A 14957-nucleotide genomic window follows, 5' to 3' on the forward strand; every position below is an offset into this window, starting at 1 on the left:
TGCCGGAAACGGCTCGGTGTGCGAGGGGGGACACCGAGGTGACCGCTCCCCATGCAGGGGGGCCGCGCAGCCCCTTCCAGGGGCGAGCGGCTCCGGCTCCAGCACCCCTCCCTCCCCACGGTGGTGCTGGTGCCGCCTCTCCCTTCTCCTCCCCCTTCCTCCCCTCCCCTCCTTCCTCTCCTCCTTCTCCCTTCCCTGCAGCGCACTCACAGCCTGGGACTCGCATCGCCGGCTCCTAAGCAGACGGTCGAGACCCCTCTTTCCTCCCTTCTGCCTTTTTCTGCCCGTCACCCCAACCCCCGCAGCCATGAGGCGCCCGACCCGCCGCCTGGCGCTGTCTGTGCTGGGGGTGCTCTGGATCGCCGCTCTCCTCCTCCTCTTCTTCGGGGCGAGGAGGAAGCCAGAGGCGGAGGGACCCGAGGGCCAAACTCTAGAGGTAAGGGGGCACCGGGCGCTGCGCGGAAAGTTTAGCTCCGTGCCCACTGCCGGAGTCTCTCCTCCGGCGGGGAACTGATGCTCTGAGCAGAGGGAAATCCCCGCTGTGCCGCTGCCGAGCCCGACTTTGCTGCTGAGATGGGGCACGCAGGCTGCCTCCGACACAAGGCACCTCCGGGCACCGCGCTGAATGGGAAGGAACCACGGGATGGGCAGCGCCGTGCCCGCCTGGGAGCCGAGCATCTTCAGCCTCGGTGGTACTTGTGGTCATTTTGTGTTTGCTACCGTTGTTTCTGTTTGCACCGGTGTGATTCGAGTTCGGAAGGCGTCCGCGTCTCAGCATCTCGGCGCTCGCACGCTGCCGAGTCTCGGTGCGCACCTTCCAGCGACAGCGCAGGAGAAACGCACGGGGCATCAGACCCAGATCAAAGAGGGAAACCGAGGAGCCCCGCTGCCCGAGTGGTGCGAAAGGCAGGGAGGCTGCAGGGCTCCCGGGGCGCTGCTTTGATGACGGCTACGAGTTGGCTGGGCAGGGAGCGGGGCTAACTTTGGAAAGCACCTGGATCGGCTCCCGCTCTTGGCGATACTGCTGTACATCTCGAGGAAGTGAATGGGGGTTAGGCTGGATAAGCGAACTGAAGGTCTGCTGAGGTGGCTGCTTATTGCAGCAGGGGTGTGAGCCCCCCGTTCCTCCCTTTTCTCCCCCCAGGCAGCTGTGCGCTGCCTGCATCCTCACCATTCGTGTGTCATCTCTGAAGCTGTGAACTGACGGCTTTACTAGGGGGAAAAAATTGAGCTCATAAAGCTTGGTTTGATTTTTATTCATGTAAAGGAGTGATTGGTTCTTCGTGGTTTTTTTTTTTTTTTTTTTTTTTTTTTTTTTTGAAATAAAATTGATGGAGTGGGTTTTTCAAGCTTTCAAAAATCTTTGCCACAGCGGAGGGGAATGAATCTGTGCACATTTGGGCCGAAAAATAGTTATATGTAGGTACATTTATTTATTTAAGCAGGGGAAGGTAATAAGTCACTGAACTGGAAAGCTCCCTTAACCGTAACCATGCTTTTATGTAAATAGGTTTCTGTTGGAAAAATTTTCTTAAAAACCTGAAAAATAAAACCTGCCCTGTTGAGAGGAGCTGCTGCCTTCTCCTTCACATGAGCCCAGCTTTTGGCTCAGCCCCAGCCCTGGCTGTGCCACTGCTCTGTATTGCAGAATAGTGGGGCTCCTGGCAGAACCCCCTCCCATTCACTGCACCCCACCGTTTGGGCCAGCCTGGTCCCATCATCCAGCAGAGCAAACTTCAGCCCCCCAGATTCTGAAGCTGCAAATGCCAAGTTGCCGTAACTCCGGTAATTTGACTGCTAGAATTGCCTCTCCTTCATTTCCTCTGAATTTTCCATCAAAACAGTTGCATCCCCTTGAGATTGATACAGCACAGATTTTCATTTTTGTCATGCATTACATTTTTGGCGTTGGGAACTGCTTTGGAGTGGCATGAGTGATGTGCTGCTGGCTGCAGGGATGCAGTGCCACCTTGGTTAACCCCTTGGAGTTGGGCTCGCTCTGACGCCAGGACAGCAGCAGTTCCTCCATCTCCTTTCCCATTGCAGCCCGTTCTGCAGCTGTGTGACCACCATACACCACCCCGGTGTGGGTTTAACCTTTGTTGCCTCCTCGTTAGGCTCACATCCAGCGCCGTGGGCTCCATTTAGGATCATGGAGCTTGTTGCAGAGAAGCTGTTCATAGGACAAATTCTTCCTGTTCTTATAGTACTGTTATCTGTCTCCCCGCCCCAGTGGTGTGCTGGCTGGATGCACTGGAAACCAGAGAAGTGAACTGGGGTTGGTGCCCTCCAGGCTCTCATTGAGAACTCAGCTCTCTTGCCAAATGGGTCTGCAGGGAAGTGGGAACCCTGAGCCCATGCTCACCCAGACCCTTTGCTCTGCTTTGCTTTGGAAAGGAGGGGGAAAAAAAAAAAAAAGAAGAAAAAAGGAGAAAATAAAAAAAGACAAATTAATAATTTAATTGCATTAAGAAATAATGAGAGGAGCTGATACATGGGATTAATTACAAAGACATTCCCAAACTGATACGTGTATGTGGAGCAGTGGTATTGCACCCACGTGCCAGTTCCTGCCAGTGGCTGTGCAGGGCTGCAGCAGCCCTGGGGGTGCAGGTGGCAGCTGAGGGTGCAGGTGGCAGCCCCTCAGTCAACTTGCCTCCTCTTCAGGGAGAGTCTGCTCAGCTTTGTATCAGAGCCCTGCCGTTGTCTCATGCATGCCGACTTGGTTGCTCCAACTGATGGATGGCTGAAGCACAGCTCAGAGCTCAAAGCAGGTCATTTGCAGGCTGGGTTGTTGCAGAAAGGCTATGGATGAAAAGTTTCTTCTATTGAGCAGGTGACCTAACAAGATGCATGTGGCTCACCTCGATGTTTGCAATGCAACAGCTCCTTCCTGACTCTGCTCAAATGCAGCATGGGGATGGCTTCCAGGGCAGGAGCAGTGCTGCCTCCTCACCGCTTGCTCCAAGTGCTCAGGGTGCTCAGCACCCCATGGGATTTGGTCTCCGTGCAAAAGGATGCTTGTGTTTGTATGCTTTGTAGCAGCCTGCATTTCCTTCTGCATCATTGCCATCGAGAAAGATTCAGCACCTGGAGCTCAGCTGACGGTCTCCAGATACTAAATCCCTTTCAGTTTTATAGCAGCGGAGCCACTTAACAGATTAAAATAACTTTACGCTGCAAAAATTCATATCTTAGCCATTAAGGGATTGCAGTGCCAAATCTGTCATGAGAAACAAGGTGGAACAGAGAAGTTTGTGCTCAGTGGGCTCAGTTGGTGGTTTGTGTAGGTCCAGAGAGGGGCAGAAGAGGAAAGTTGTGCTTTCTGGGCATAAGCACACTCTGAAGTGTAAAGGAACAATAAATGATAACTAATTTTTTTTACTGGCAATGAAAACCCTGTTAATTTTTTAGCTCTACGTAAGAGTTGGGCCCTGCTGGCTTGACCACGTGGCTGGTTAAAAACATTGGGAAGCCTAAAGGACTCAGAGCAGTGTTTTCCTCATAAACCCCCAGACATGGGGAGAGGCAGGGAAAGGAGCAGGAAAGCTCAGGTCATCAATGCCTGCCTCCAGGACTGGAGCATGCTCCAGAATTTTAGGCTTTATGACCATAGGAGGGTCTTTGAGATGAGAGATTTACTGGATGCCTGTCTTAATGGGGGAAACATCTCTTGACATGTAAGCTGGGAAGAGTGATGAGAGGGCTTTAAATTAGGATTGATGCGGGAGGGGATCAGCATCAGGAGAACTATGAAGCTAAGAGAAGATATGGCACCATCTGAGGGTGACAAGGTTAATGAGAGCATCTAAAGGACATTGCAAGGAGCGCTGTGGGTTCAGGAGTGCATTTGAAACATTTGTAGAGCAACGCATGCAATAAAAGGAACAAATGGGATGAAATCCTTTCCATGATAAGAGTATCCTCCTGATTTATTTGGATATAATCAGGGCCCAGGACTGTTCTGGCAGGGTGTGCATCTCCTGCTCTTCCCAGGCATCTCTTTGGTTCCTAGCATGTTGTGCAGTCTGTGCCTCTCTGCAGGTAAGTGGAGCTAAGCCTGCTGGGCCGGAGTTATAGATGGCAATGCTGAGTCCATGGGCATGCCACAGCACTGGGACAAGAGGTTTGCCTTTCCTCTGCAAGTTCAGTAGTTAAAGTTTAGGGCAGAGTACAGCAGGGCTGGTGTGCTGAGCTACTTTTGCAGGCATACAAAAGGAGGAGCATCATTCTGGGAGCAGCAGAGTTGCAAATAGTACAATTGTACAGACCCAGGGAAATCAACAGGATGGAATTGGCCCATTTGTTGAGGGAAGCAGTGGCCTGAGGTTGGTGTGCTTGAGCAGTGCTGGAGCAGCCAGCACACGAGGTGCTGGGCCCCACTCTTTTTCATCATTTAAGCTCGCTCTTAAAACACACCAGCCTTCCCTATAGGCTTGTGTGCAACTGAACATAGGAGTTATGTGGATGATATTGGAACTGGCATCAGGCAGTCCATGGAATGCCAGCGTGGTGCTTCTGCGTGACTGGGTGCAAGCTCTGCTATCGTTGCCAGTGGAAAAGCAAGTCTGGGAGAAGTCATAGAGATGCAAAAGCAACGTACTGCAACTGTGAGAAATGCTGCCATAGCCAGCTCCCTGCACAAGGCAGCCCAGCAAATGAAGCCCATTACAAGGATGCGTCTGGGGAGAAAGCGAAAGTCAGATCTGGTTAAGAAAGATGTTTACATGAAGTAGTAATTATGTGTAGTGCAACAACAAAGGGTGCACTGGATTGACTGTTAATTGGAGCAGCTCTGGCACTGGCTGTTTGCTTCTTGCTGCCTTCTTCCTGTTTAAAGGAAGACGTGAGGGCCAGATGACTGTCGCACGGGCTTGCTCTCAATTCACTTTCTTGTGCAATAAAAAAGCAGCGTTCTCCCCTTTCTCTCACAGTGAAAGGCTCCGATTTTGCCAGTGACACTTAGCACAGTTGCTTACTAGGCTGCAATTAAATTGATTTCCCACCCTCCTTGTCTCAGCAGGAGTTGGTGCTGTAGGAAGTGTGAGCCAAGGAGATCGTCAGGCCCGTCTCGAAATTAGCACTGCTCTGCTCCCTGTGTGCGTTCCCAGATGAGCCACATGGCTGCCACCCTGTCCATAAGCCCCGACCCTCCTGTGGCACAGCTCCATGCCATCCCCTCGGGCCCTATCACTGACCCCAGAGAGCAGAGCTCAGCGCTGCCCTCCGCTCCCTGTATTGAGCTGCAGCTGCCATGAGGCCTCATCTGCATCCTTCTTCATCTCCATTGCCCTCCTTTGGATTCTATAACAAAGTGACTGAGGGCTTTAAGTCTTTACCTCCTCAGTTTTCTGTTGGTGATGCCAGCAGTAAACCTGACTGGGAAGCGATATGAGGAGAGCAGGGCTTATGTGCTGCGAAACAAATGGACTCTGAAATCACCTTTTATTCTCTAAACATTGTTTGCAAAGCAAAGGAAATAGAGACGCACGATTATTATTTTTTGAAACTGCTGAAGGAATACGTCCAAAGGATGCAATTTGGCCCCACTGAGGAGAGCAAGGCTGCTTTGTCCCAGCCTTCTGAATGGCTTTGTCTGCATTTAGGCACACATCATTTCCTCCTCAAGGACCACTGCTGGCATCAGACAGTTACAAACACACCTCATAGCACATTATTGAGGTGCATGGCTTGCAAGTAAGAGGAAGGCATGTTCAGCAGGGCAAGCACTGACTGCAGCCCCCTCATGCTGAGAATTATTTGTACAGACCTTCTCACTTTTACACATTTAATTTTCCTTAATTGTGATTGGGTATAAGGGAGAAAATATTGGGATTAAAGAGTGTGCTCATGGCTTGTGCCAGTCCTTGTTATTAAAACATTGTTTTGTTGTTTGGTTTTTAAGCATTTTTCCCTCTGATTCAGGGCACTCTACTCTGCCTGATTGGTAACTTGGGGTGCTTTGGGATGACAGTTGCTGTGTGCTTGTGGAGTATATGCAATACAAGACAACGTGGTTTAGTTTCTCCTATGGAATAAGCAAGACAAATTTTCCTTTTACACTCCCCTGCATAGTGGTGAGGAAGGAGTGGGCATGAGCTGCTGTGTTTGCAATGCCCACTGTGTTTTTCTCTTATTTTTCTCCTTACCTCTCCCTGCTGACCCTAGATCCCATTACTGAGGTACATACAGCATTATTCACTTCCGTGCAGGCTGCTCAATGCTCTGGTAGCTGAGAGCTCTATAGGCAATAATAATTGCACTTGCACAGTTTCCTGGGTAAATAAGAGCATGCATCCCCTTTGTAGAGGTGATACATGGAGAGTTTGGACACAACTTGAGTCACAGTCAAGTCTACAAACATCCTGAAATCTTCAGAGACTTCACAGGTCTGATCTTGTGCATTGCACGTTTGTGCAGAATAGGGCTTAAGGCTTCTCATTTTGCCAAGTTTGCTGATATTCCTGGGGCAAAACTAAAATATCTGAACTCAATGGAGAGGCTTTTACTGCCCAGTGTGCAGTCACTGCCCCAAGACTCGGAGAAGGACTGATATCTAGAAAGGTCACCAGGGTTTCCTATCAGAAGCAGACCAACTTATTCTTTCCCTTGTTTTCTACACCTGCTCCAGAAGCCCCTTGGCTTTTTGAGCAGCCCTGTGTGTGTAGGCTGTGGTTGCTGTCCTGGGGCAGCAGGCTGTATGGCAGCACCCATGGGTTCAGCACAGGGGTCTGTCTCTGCATTAGCTGGAAATGAACTAATCCAAGTGTAATGTATGTCGTTTAATCTCAGTCATGCCTGTGTGAGCACACTTATTTGAGAGAAAAGATTATTCTGCTTCAATTAGTGTTATATCAATATCAGCTAAGTAATTAAAGGTGTGAGCAAGATGCCAACGATTTATTTCCTTTCTCTACAGCACAGGCTTTACTGAGACTAAGGTGGGGATGAGACCTGGGCAAGCAAACATGAGGCCAGCCAAACTGTGTGTGAGTCATCTCACAGCTGATATTAGGAAACATTTCTTCTCAGAAAGAGCAGTGAGGCATTGGCACAGGCTGCCCAGGAAGGTGGTGGAGTCACTATCTCTGGACACGTTCAAGAACTGTGGAGAGGTGGCACTAGGGGATATGGTCGGTGGGGATGGGTCGGACATTGACATGATGATCTTAGTGGTGTTTTCCAACCTTAATGATTCTATGATTCTATGTTGTTCCCATCTTGGAAGAGCTGGCAACCTTTGCTGTATCAGAAAAGATAAAGCAGAGCAGCTCCCACTTTCCTCCCCATTTCCAGAAACTCTCCTTTGAAGCCATAGGCTTTACTTTTCCTGTGGGAAATTTTTCAGGATGATATTCATCCAACTACAAAGTAAAAATGTTAAAGAATAAAGGTTAGTTATGGATTTTTTTCTTTGAAAACAGGCTAACATTTAAACTGAAAAGCACAATATTTTTTTCTGAGAAGCATTTATATTTATACAGTGCCCAGAAATGCCCCCCCACCCCAAATCCTTCTCATGTGTGTCACAGGTGCAGGGATATGGAAATGAATCTGTTGAAGGTTTCAGCATTTCCACACTCATTTTCTCCTCACTAGGGCTGATTTTGGATGCTGCATTAGGGAACCCCGTGAAGCTTTATCACCTGGTGGCCAGGGTTCGTGCTTGCGGCCATGCTGCCTGCCTGTGCTCTTGCATGGGAGCCACAGCGAGATTACAAGGGCTGTTAAGTGCCTGTAATATTCATGCTGTTAGAGAGACCGTTTGCTCCTGCGGGCTCTGCTGTCTGCTGCTGTTTGCAGAAGTATTACGCTGATGATTAAATTGCCAGTGCTAGACTGCATAGCATGGGAAGCCCCTCCAGCCAGGAGATTTAAAGGCAGCATTAAATCTCTCTCTTTTGCCCATCTCCTTTTTTTTTTCCTGGGTATCTCAAGTGACAGAGGTTGTTTTTTTTTTTTTTTCAGGAAACAAAATGTGCAGGGAAAGGGTTCAGAACCATGACACGAGATAGGAGACAAACCTCTTGCGGACAGGTTGAGAGCATGTTTGCTGTGAAGAAAAGGAGTTGGACAGGGGTCAGGTTAACAAACCTATGGTGCTGTCGCACACAGCATCTCCTCTTTTCAGATGGCAAGGACGCTTGGAGGGGCTCTGAGGACATGCCAGAGAGAACAAGTTATACAAGGAAGCTGCACGTAATTCTTTTGGTGCTTGGGGTCAGGCCTAGGCTGTATCTGCTGCAAATCAGCGTGCTGAGCCAGGCACACGTGGCAGAGCAGTATGTGGGGAGTGATGGCTTGATAAAGCTTTTTGGGCTGAACCAGCAGTAGACTATCATAAAATTGCCCAGTCCAGCCCAGATTACATGTGCTGCTCCCCATTTGCTCCCTGCAAGCAAGCTCTGCTTGGTGTTGCTTTGGGGAGCATCCTTTCCCTACTGCACCCACCCCACAGAAGTCTGACATCTCCACAAGTGCCTTTCTTCGCTGGCTTTCCTACAAGGGGTCTGGATGAAGTAAGCCCTGATGAAGGGATCACTAAGGAACCTCTTGGTTAATCACTCCTGTTGGGTTTGGTTAGAGAGAGCAGTGTGGGGAAACACCTGGCTGAGTGCAGGTAGGAGGCTCCCTGAGTTCAGAGCTGCTCACACTGCGGTGCTGCTTGTTGGGAAACTGAGAGTGGTGGGTGCTCATAATCACGTTCCCGGTGAGGACCCAGGTTTTAGGAGAGAAGGCAAATGAGTGGCAAAAAAAAAAAAAAGTCTCATGGCAAAGAGGGATCTCTCAGTAGTAAACACTGGGAGTAGGCATCAGTTGCAAGGAATTTGCTTGTAGCCAACTGGTGCAGTGGGCATCTAGTGTCAGAGGTGAGCAGCAGTGTTACCACAAGTGTCTCTGTGCCCTTGGCAGCACAATTTGATGGACAACTGATGGAGGATAAGACCAAATTGCGTCCTGTGAATTGGGCATCGCAAGGGGTGCCCCTGAAGACCTGCCACATCTCCCTGGGTCTGCCTGAGCAGGAGCTGCAACGTCTGCCTGGAGACCTCCAGCTGCCAGAGGCGAGACAGATCACCACAGATGTGCAAAGGGCACAGCTGTGCTGTTTCCCTCTCTGTTTCAATTTCTGGTCTGGATCATTGTAAGCCCCATGGAAATTTATTCCTGGTGGCGATTTTGCTGTGTGGAGAAGAGGGAACCCCAAAGCAGAGCTTTGTGGTTCTCAAGAGCCTGCGCTCTCTGGGAAGGGAGAATCAAATCCGGTTGGTTTCAGTCACAGTAAACGGCACTGCAACTCAATTTCCAGCCAATATCTGGCTGAAAAGATGGGCGTTCAATATCCTCTTACCCGTTGCTGTTCAGACACACTTCCTACCTGTATTTGAGCAGAATACAACTGCACAGAGCAGAATTGCTGAGTACATCTCCTTCCAGCTATTGGATTAATAAAATCATTAGAAGCCAGGATAGCAGAAGATGACATTACTATGTCTCAGCAGCCTGTTAAATAGAGCTGATCATTTTCGTACAATGCTTTCATAAAAGAAAAAAAGAAAGAAAAAAAAAAAAAGAAAAAAAAACACCCAACCCACTCCAAATACTGCCTTGGAGCTGAGGTTTTGTGCTTGCTTTTCAAAAAGCAATTCCTGGCCAGGTGGAGGATGGAGCATCTTCTTCCACCAACTGCCCAACCCCAGCTGCCACAGGGACACAGGGATGGGGTGCAGAGGCCCTACACTCGTTATGTTTGTGCAGAGGCAGCAGCTGACAGCCAGCTGCTCTCATGAATATCTCAGTCTCAGTGGGCAGCGCGTGGCTCACCTTCCAGTGTCATTACCGGTCTCGCTCAGATTATGATGAATTAAAGTATGCTACTAATGCTATTTCCACTTTTTCTCCTCTCTATCTAAGCTTTCTTTTGCGTTTCGCTCCATTTTGGCAGTGAAGCTGCTTTGATTTTCACTGATAGGCAGTTGTACTTTCCAATTTCGACTCCCGCAACATGATGTTGTTACATTTGTTTTTGTAGCGTGTGAGGACGCTGTGATTAAAAACAAAACAAAGCCTCTCTCACTGAGACAAGGAATAAAAATGATGGGTTAAGGCTTCTGCTAGTATTAAGGGCCAATATGTATGCAAATTTGGTGTTTGTGATTGGACAGACTCACCATGGGAGGTGAGCAGCTGATGTGCCTTGGGGAGCACAGGGGCATCCTGTGGCTTCTGGGGCTTTATCAGCTGAGATGTTGGTGTCTGCCTGGGAGGAGGAAATCCATGATGCTTTATCTGACCTTTTAGAACAGGCAAAATAATATGAAATCTCACAGTCTCTGGAAATGTGCCTTTCTCTTTTGGGAATTTCCCACTGACTTTTTCCATTGAAGCTTCAGTGGAAAGTATGGGCTGAACCCTGCTAGGAGCTGTGTTGCTTTTCCCTCAGCTCAATAGACAGTCTCTAGACACTCAGTGCTCTGCTTGGGGATCACCAAAATCCTCCAGAATCAGCTTGCTGGTGTTTTTTGTTTGCCCTTACTGCCTTGTGTGATTTAGGAGTCTGGAGGAGTTCAGGAGCTGATTTTGGGGTGGGTGAACGCAACTTTTAGTGGCAGGACCTGGCTTGTGGCAGTAACATCATGGCCGTGACATCTGTAGCCTAAATTTCTGCCTGTCTCATAGTTGTTAAGTAGAGTTGGAGGTGCGATCTCTCCTTTCTTGCTGAGGTTTGTGCTCACTGTGGATGCAGCATGAGTTCTACTGGGGATACTCAGGTTGTGAGCATCAGTCCTCCCCATCTCATTGCTTTGTAATCATGGGAGGCAAACCGAAAAAAGCTGTGTTTCAAGGGAGGTAAAGGAACATTTCAAACGAACAACCGTAGCAAACATTCAGAGCAATTTATGGCATCGCTATTTGTTTGCCAGGCTAACAAGCAGCATGTGGAGAAAAACATCAGGCTGTGCGTGGGATAATTTTCTCCTCCTATTCCTACAGTCAGTCCTTCATTGAATAACTAGAGCCAGTGTAAAGACTCCAAGACTCAGCTTGCAGCAGTGCTGGGGCAGCTCCCTGTGCCAGCCCCACTCCTTGCTGCAGAGGAGCATGGCTGGGGAGCAAGGAGAAGCTTTGCCATCTGCTGCCGCTGCTTCAGGGCTTAAAGCAACGTGGTGGCTCCTGTGTAAGGCTGCAACAAGAGCTGTGCTCAGAGCAGGACTAAAATCCCTTTTCTTTTGCACATCGATTACTTGATTTCTATGTTTAGTGTATTTGCTCTTCATGAGTCAACTGACTTTTTCTGTAATATTTTTTGCTCAAATATTAATTTGCACTGGCAAAGGGAATGTTTTAAAATGAGCCTTGCAGAGCTCTTCATAAATGTCCTGGTTGCCTTCTTCATGCTCCCAACACTGACAATTCTGTGATTCTCCTGCTGCTTTGGAACGCTTGCTCACCTGTGATGTCCCTCGTGCTTTCACTGCTGTCTCTGGTTCAGCCAGCTCTTCAAAACCTTCTATCAAATCATGAAGAAGAATTCAATTCCCTCTACTCATCATTGCCACTTGTGTCTCAGGAGATAAGGGGGTGGTGGTGTGTCCTGGCGGTGAAGCTCATCCCAGTCTGTGGGGTTTGGCCAGCTGTTCTCCAGCTGTGCTTCTCATCTTCATTGGGGTGCTGGGCAGAGGGTAAGAGCCGAACCAAAGGCGGCTTGCTGGCTCAGGTGTGCTGCAGGAGGTGGCATTTCCCACCTCTACGCTGGGTTTTGTTTTTCCCTTCTCAATTTGGGGAATGTATTGTCCTGATGTGCCTTGATCCTGCTCTGTTGGTTCACTTTAGCACCTTGCATTCGCATTTTAGGATCACGAGGATTTTGCTGAAAGCCTGCTTCTCTTTCTGCAGTTGGGAGGCAGAGGATAGGGTCAGTGAGGAGAAATGCATGGTGAACCCTCCCTCATTGCTGAGCCTTCGAGCGCTTTGCAAATATAATTTTCACATGACTCTGAGTGAGCGTTGCTGCTCCTGCTTTAGAGCAGACACAGAGGTTGCTGGCAGACCAAGAGAAGGAAGGCTCTACAATACAGATGTTTGACAGCTCCCAGCTGAGCTGGCACAATCCACCGTCACAGTTTTTATTTCTGTCGAGATGTTATTCCTTCCACTGCAAAAAAGAGGGATGCACTCAAACGCTCAGCTGTACTCGGCGGCTCTGCGTTACAGCTCTCTCTCTGTGTGGGAGGAAAAGTCTTGGTTTGTGTAGCAGGCTATTTCTGGTGCCTTGCCCCAGACATCTGTGTTGGTGTGGGCAGAAACATCTGCTGCAGGCTGTGGTGGGACTCCCACAGCCACCTGTGTGCCCACTCGGTGTTTTGGCTCAGGCACTGCCCTTCCCAATATGCAGCATGTAGGGCTGGGACGAGGCCAAGGGTGGAGGCTTGGTCCCATATCAGCCAAGCAGTAACTGCCCATCAAAACTACATTTTCTTGATTGATTTCTACAGAATCCTGTGTTCCTTATTGCAGAGGATTGTGTGTCTGTGAGAGAGAGTCGGTGCCAGACTGGGGATATTTGTTTCAGTAATAACAACAAAGCTCAGTGTCTGCTTGCTGGTTTCTGTCCAGATCCCCATGCTTTTTGGAGGTGTTTGGAGTCTGCTGCACCACGTAACTCAGCAGTAGGCTTATTTTTTGGTTTTGTGTGTGTTTTTTTTTCTTTTTTTCCTTTGGCTTCTAGATATGTGCAGAACTATTGATCACATTCAGGTGTTGCCAGCATGCATAAAAAAGGAGGAAAGCTAGAAGATGCTCTGTAGTTTGTGTCAGAGAATTGGTGAAGCAGGGGATGTCCTGGTGCTGGAGCAGAGCTGAAGAGTGTTGGTGAAGGGACAAGGCAAAGGCTGGGAGAAGAGGAATGTGCAAAGCAGGCAATTCTGCTGGCCCTCAGTTTGGTGTGCATCTACTGCATCCATACTCATTGTTCCTCCTTCATTTTTCTGGAAGGAAAATCCTTTCCAGTCTTGTCACTCTAGGCAAGGAGATGTTTTTGCTATGCTAGAAGGGAGCCTTTGCTCCAGAATAAGCTGTGATTTTCCCAGCACCATCTCCTCCCTCCCTGCAGGGATGATTTTACACTTGTAGAGGAGGCTGTAAGGCAGCCAAACCTCTTTGGGTCACCCCCTGCCACTGCTGAGCTTGGCATTGTCCCTTGGCATCCTTGCGATGCCCAGCCCTGGAGCCAGTGGAGGCAGAGTATGGCAAAATGCTTTGTGTGTTTGTTTCATGAAATACCTTGCTGTCAGGTTATTTATGTCAGGTTATTTATTATTGTATTAATTACCTGTTGTTTTTGTTTTTTTTTTCTTCTCTTTGCTTCCTTCTCTAAGGTAGGCAGGATGGCTTATGTGTGTCATAAAGCAGCACTTGAAGGACTTTGACTTTTCACTGCAGAAACTGTCTATATCAGGTGCAGGTTATGGCAGACAGTTTTCACTGGCCTCAAGGTGCACTTCTGGGGCAAGTCTATCCTAAAATGTTTCTCAGGCATCAATACAAGCTTTGGTTCCTGCTGCCAGCCACTGGACTGGCCCTTCTGCATGGCGCTGGCGTGTCTGAGGTTCTCCCTTTGCAGCCCTTGGCACTCTTCCTTCCTGCAGTCCTTTCTGACCAGGCTTATTTATTTTCTAGTTCACAGTACCTTGCTATGATGCATTCCTCAATAGCCAGGGTATTTTTTACCCTATTACTGAGCTGAGATGGATGAAGGTTAGCCTGACACACATGCTCTAAATTATGCCTCTGTATCTCTGGTGCTGTCACTCACATTACTGCCAGCTCCAGGATCTTGCAAACATTCTGGCAGCAGGTACCCAAGAATCAAAGGTTTAGATCAGTTCTTGCTGTCACAAATGTTTTATATCCAATTTCTCCTCGAGAGGAATTCTGGGGAGGATGGGCTGTGGGTGATGATATGAGTGTCCTGCAGCATGGTGGCAGCGACCTGAGCTCCATCTGCTTCTGCTTGCATGTCAAGGATTGGCTCTGTACCCAACACAGGTTACAGAAACACTTGCTTCTGTGCAAAATGCCTGTGACTCAGCTCAAAATTTGGGTTAATCCCAATATAGGGTTTTCCAAAGATGAGAAGAGGGGAGAGGCTGGGAATTACTCAGCAGGATGGTGCTCAGAGGAGTTAATAGTAAGGACATGGAAACTGAGCTCAGCTCGGGGGACTTTGGGGCTTGTCCAGAGCTGGGAATTGAGTGCAGGAGCTTTGATTGACAGCATTTCTTGCTGAGCAGTGGCTCAGGTGGAGGTGGTTCTGCCTTGGGTGCCCATCTGGTAAAACTCTGCTCCTCAAAAGCAATTAGCTGGCAGAGATGTGGGACTTTCTGTCAGTTTGCTGAGGACAGTGAACGCAATGCATATAAGTGCTTTGTGCATTTGCAATTATTTTATTTTGCTTGAATATATCTTCTCTAATCTCCTCTTTCCCTCCCCACCCTGTCAGAATAAAACCAGGTAAAATAGAGGCTAAGCTTTCCCTCCCTTGCAGGCACTTTCCCTTATCTGGCAATGATGCTTCACATGTGGCTGCCACCAATCACCCTTCATTGCTGTGTGGTTTGGAAGGGGAAAGATAGCAGCATTAGTATCTAAAGCTGTGTGAAGATCGCCATGGAAGCAATTACTGGATGGATTACCACTGCCTTTGCTGCTGTGAAGAGGCCACACTGGGTCACAAATGCCAAGCATGTGAGCAGCAAGATCCTTTCCGAGAGCAGGCACAGGGGCTCTTGATAGGGGTCATTTCAGAGCAGCATAGGAGCTGCTGGCTTCTTTGTCCTCCCTTTCCTGCTCTGACCTTTGGCATTTATGCAGAAAGAAGAGCAAAGCTCAGCTGGAGAATGAGTGCAGCTGTGGGCTCCTAAATACTAAATCAGCTGCCATTCTTGCTGAAGCAT

The 14957-nt window shown here is 48.7% G+C and overlaps 1 protein-coding gene across 2 annotated transcripts in view; it reads left to right on the plus strand.

Moving 5' to 3' along the window:
* Positions 1-209: 209 nt before the first annotated feature.
* The window catches only part of GALNT14 (polypeptide N-acetylgalactosaminyltransferase 14), a 63243-nt gene continuing 48495 nt past the window's right edge, over positions 210-14957 (plus strand). For both annotated transcript variants that reach the window (XM_042888337.1, XM_042888348.1), the window contains exon 1: positions 210-436. In XM_042888337.1, coding sequence (XP_042744271.1) covers positions 308-436 — 129 coding nt within the window. In that variant the 5' untranslated portion in view covers positions 210-307. The remainder of the gene's footprint in view (positions 437-14957) is intronic.

Source organism: Lagopus leucura, unplaced genomic scaffold (genome assembly GCF_019238085.1).
Source record: "Lagopus leucura isolate 7727_CA_CO unplaced genomic scaffold, USGS_WTPT01 Super-Scaffold_73, whole genome shotgun sequence".
In the NCBI taxonomy this organism is placed as follows: Eukaryota; Metazoa; Chordata; class Aves; order Galliformes; family Phasianidae; genus Lagopus; species Lagopus leucura.